We start from the raw sequence: 5,000 nt of genomic DNA, 5'->3' as shown, positions 1-5,000 counted from the left end.
CAGAATAAAAGCTTCTGTTTTCATAACATCTGTGTGTGTGTGTGTGTGTGTGTGTGTATTATTTTTATATATAAATACACACACATGCATGTATTTATTTAAGAAAATCATGTCATGTTTATATATTACATTATGTAAACAAAAACTTTTATTTCAGATGTGATTAATCATGTTTGAATTAAAAAAAAAATTTAATACATTTATTTGAAATATTATAAATAATATTTTATAATATTATAATTATATATTTTTTCTGGCATGCAAAACAATCGAAAAGCTCTCTTTTGCATTTCATCACTGAACATTTTCAAATTATTATTATTATTTTTTTAAAGAAAGGGACAGATTATTATTATGTGCAAATTATGTCAAACATTTTGCACATTTAAAATAATATTCAAATAGAAATTTAAAATAAAAATTGTTGAACATATTTAGAAAAAATATTTTAATTTTTATTAATATATATTTGTAAAGATGTTTTTTTTTTTTATATTATATATATATAAAAAAATATATAATAATAATAAATACAAACAATTATATATATTACAAAGTACAAAAAAATAACAATATTAAATAATAAACAATACAATTTTTGCATAGAAAAAACAGAAAATGTAATTAATGTAGATGTTGTTGAAAGCGTCAGATCTTCAGGTGGATCTGATCTGAATAATGTGAGCAGCAGAGTCAGTGGTTTCTCAGACGAGTGTGTGTGTGTGTGTGTGTGTGTGTGTGAGGACTGAAGACACACAGTCAGGGATCAGAGGACACTTACTGTGGACGTGAGTCTCTCCAGAGCCTTCATCTGCAGGATCTCACTGCACATATCACGCTTTCTGTCCGGGTCTTCCTCAGGTCTGCGGGAGACAGCACACACACACACACACACACACACGTGTGATTAAACACCTTTCTCGTGTGAGTCGACCTCTGTGTCAGATAAGCAGTGAATGTGATGTTCAGTGGTGCACTTGATGTGCACTAGACTGTCAGTTCAGATGCTGATGCACACTTGGGTCAAGTATTGCACTAGTGTGGATCACTTGTGACAGTATAAGAAGAATTATCTCATCAGTGGACTTGGAGGAGGACAATAATAACCTTAAAGCACCTTTTGGGACAAAAACACTAGTGCACTACTCATGAATACTAGTGCACTACTGTGCAGTACAGAGAGTAAACTCAACTTCCATCATAACATCATAACATGTGATTCAGAGAGAGTTATAATGGCGTTATTAACATTAACTTACATTTCTGTTCATTGAGATAAAGCTGCAGTATTATTTATGAATATCAGATGGAAAACTTACACTTGCAAAATTTCCATTTAGTTTAAGTTGAAGCACTAAAATGTCTAACTGGAAATAAAATAAATAAAAACTAAAACATAATTAATTCATTAATAAACTAAAAAAATGACAAAAGCACAAAACAAAATTACTAAAAATGGAACTGAAATGTAAATCAAAACTAAATATTAATAAATTCCTATTCAAAATATTATTCAAAATCATAAAAGTTAATACTATAACATGATAAAAAAAGAAAAAACAAGTTGCCAAGACAAGATTTCTAATTTTTGTTTTAGTTTATGTTGAAGCACTAAAATGACTGTAAATAACTATAAATAAAATAAATAAAAAATAAAATGAAACTAAAACTTAAATAAACAAATAAACAGTAATATTTAACCTGCAATAAAAAAGAAAAAAAACATAAAATTACAAAAAAAACTATAATTAAAAGTATATGAAAAGTATATAAATACATCTTGATTTAAAATATTTGAAAAAAACTATAATAGTTAATAAAAAACTTTAATAATTAAAATAATATTGTGTAAAAGTGTCTAAACGTTAGTCTATAAAGCACCTAATGAATCAGGAAAGAGATGTTTCTGAAAACAGGGTTGGTACTGCTTCACTTGTTGCTATGGAAACGGAAGGTGAAGTGAAGTGCAGTGCATTGCATTGTGGGATGCAGTATCTGACGCAGGGTGCTCTGCTTGCACACTGTCATTCAGACAGAAGATACACATACAGTGCACAGTATATACTGTATATATATATATATATATATAAGCTCCTCAATCTCCAGCCCTGGGCTCTCTGCTGCCTCCTGCTGCTGGTGCACTGCATCAAACTCTGCTCTCACATCAAGAATAGAAAGGCTAATCACATTCAAGGTCTGCTGGATAAACAAAATAAGTTATTGGTAAATCACAACCCCACAGCACACTTGCACTCTCTACAATAAAACTCATTTTTGGCTGCACAGGGTTCTTGAAACGCTAAAAATATACATTTATTTCACAATAGTTCCTTCAGATCAGTGTATTGGTTTCATAAAAAGCACCAGAAAATTAGACAACTCTTTGTGCATTATTATATTATATTATATTATATTATATTATATTATATTATATTATATTATTATATTATATTATATTATATTATATACAACTATCAGAACAACTAGAAAAAAATAAATACATAATTATATGTAATAATAAAATACAATTAAATATATTATTTACAAATTTATTTTAATAAAAAATATGAATTTTTCTTTTTTATTCTGTATTTTATTATTATATTTTATCATTTAACATGTTTTCATGACTAGCTGAACAAATAGAAAAATATCAAAATTATTTTTTTATTTTTTATTTATTTTATTTTATTATTTTTTAAAGTATTTACAAAATCCTTTTTATTACATACTTTTTAAATGAAAGATGAATAAGTAAATAAAATAAACTAAACAGTGTTTATATAATATTTGTATATGTATTTTTAAATTAACCCCAAACACTTGCATTTATTAAATTATTGTGTATAGAAATTATATATATAAAAATATTTTATTAAATAGATTTTCTAATAAAAATGTATGTTCAAAATAACTAAATAACTAAATCTAATATGTGCTTTTTAATGTATTTTTTTAATCATTGTTTTGTTTTTTTTAAAGCAGCAACATTTTTTTTTTATCTTTTATACTTTGTTTGTGAATCTGTATGATTCCCTGGGGATTTGATCTTCTTATTGTAAGAGTGTAAGGGCAGATAGTGCAGGTATAAACCTCAACACGAACAGAACAAAGGCCTGAGACCTGTGTCTCACACACGTCTCAGACTGGGCCAGACTTTCTCTCTTCTCCATTCATCACAGCATCTCTCCTCCTCCAGACGCCGCGGAGGAAGTGATTCGCAACGGCAGCGACTTCTAAACCAGTCAGGCACAATTGCACGAGATTGCAATTCACACACTCTCACATGCATGCAAACACACGCACACACACACACACACACACACATGGGGCAGGCAAATGTAGACATAAACGCACACACATACGCAAATGCACGCTCCTTCTGCACACAGAAGCATTAATAGTTTCACAGAGCTGAAGATAAAATTCAAATAACATGCAAATGAGGCGTGCGGCGCGAGGTGTGTGTGTGTGTGTGTGTGTGTGTGGGTGGGTGGCTGAAAGCGTCACTCCTGTAGCTCCAGGGGTTTGAATTGTGCTGAAGAGACCATCACGACCAGCACAACAATCACATCCACACTACAGAAAACCTGCAGAAATCACCAGTACATAATCAAATAAAGACTTGATAGTACAAATACAAATAAGTCATTTTTTAATTAAATTTAAATACATTTATTATTTTCTGCATTTATAATTAGTTTTAGTTTTACCTTTATTTAAAATTTTATTTTATTATAATTTTGTATAATGTGTTTATTTATGTTTATTCTTTAATTTAATTTAACTTTTATTTTTTTATTTGTAGATTAATTTGTAGTATGGAAACAAAATACATTCAGAAATATATACATATAAAAATAAATGAATGTATAAATATAAAAAAATTAAAACTAAATATACAAATAAAAAAAAGGAATAAAAGACTTTTATTAATACAAAAGTAATGTTTAATTCAATGTATTCCTAAATTAATTTAGTTTTCTTTTATTAACCATTTTCTGTATTTATTATTTTCTATATTGGTTGTACTTATTTAATTTGCTATTTATTTGATACATGTGGGAATAAATATAAACATAAATTATTAAATTAAACAAATACATGCAATAATAGGAAAATAAATAAATGAATAATTTTTTAACCTTTATTAGTTATTTTTTATTTGTAACTTTATGTTTATTTTTTTTTTACTTAATATTTTAGACTACCTTTCATTTACTTTATGTATTTGTGATGCTGAAATAAATACTAGTGGCAATTAATAAATATAAAATAAATAAAAACATTAATATAAATATAATAAAAGCATAAAGAAAAAATCTAAAAATACAGTTAAAAATAAAGAATAAAGGGGGGGAAAATGAATACAAAAATTAATTCAGGGCTAAATTTAAATAACAAATTATTTATTTATTTATTTATTTTATTTCTGCAGATTTCTGCACACACAAACAAGCACAAATACAGCAGAAACAAAATTCAAACTAATTTTACCATCTTTTACGTGTTGCATCATTTACTCTAATATAATAAAGGTCACTTTTTGGTGACATGTATAAACTGAAGTGTTTGTTTTGCATGCATCGCAATAGAAGCACGTATTGTCTGTTGATGTTCTCCACTGCATCACCAGTCATTTATTTCTCTCATCACATTCAATGGAAAATGCAAGCTCAAAACTCATTTCTCTGGCTGTGAGGGTATTGCATGAGTGTTTGGTTTGATCTCATCTGGTTGGCTTGTGCGTGAGGATCTGGTTTCTGCTTTAATACGCTCGGGTCTGTGAAGAGAAAGGCGCAGGCGAAGGGAATCTGGCTGATTGGGTCGAACAGCAAACCGTGTCACTTCCAATTCTGTCATGGAGGAAAAAACTGCTGGCGTGGACGAGCAACGGCGTCCCATGTTCACCTTCCTGAAAATGACATCAGCTGTCCGTTCAGATTTAATCAGGCGGTTCACAACACAACAGCCCCAGAGCTTTGCCTTCTCAATCTCAT

General features: G+C 28.9%; 1 protein-coding gene across 1 annotated transcript in view; it reads right to left on the bottom strand.

Annotated features, from left to right (window-relative positions):
• rapgef5a (Rap guanine nucleotide exchange factor (GEF) 5a) overlaps positions 1-5,000 on the bottom strand; it is a 43,502-nt gene that overhangs the window by 26,112 nt on the left and 12,390 nt on the right. The window contains exon 6 of the mRNA XM_026252477.1: positions 782-863. Within this exon, the coding sequence (XP_026108262.1) occupies positions 782-863 (82 nt within the window). The remainder of the gene's footprint in view (positions 1-781; positions 864-5,000) is intronic.

The sequence above is a fragment of the Carassius auratus genome, unplaced genomic scaffold, assembly GCF_003368295.1.
Source record: "Carassius auratus strain Wakin unplaced genomic scaffold, ASM336829v1 scaf_tig00030631, whole genome shotgun sequence".
Classification (NCBI taxonomy): Eukaryota; Metazoa; Chordata; class Actinopteri; order Cypriniformes; family Cyprinidae; genus Carassius; species Carassius auratus.
The sequence above is the reverse complement of the archived record's forward strand: the minus strand, read 5'-3'. Positions and strand labels throughout refer to the sequence as shown.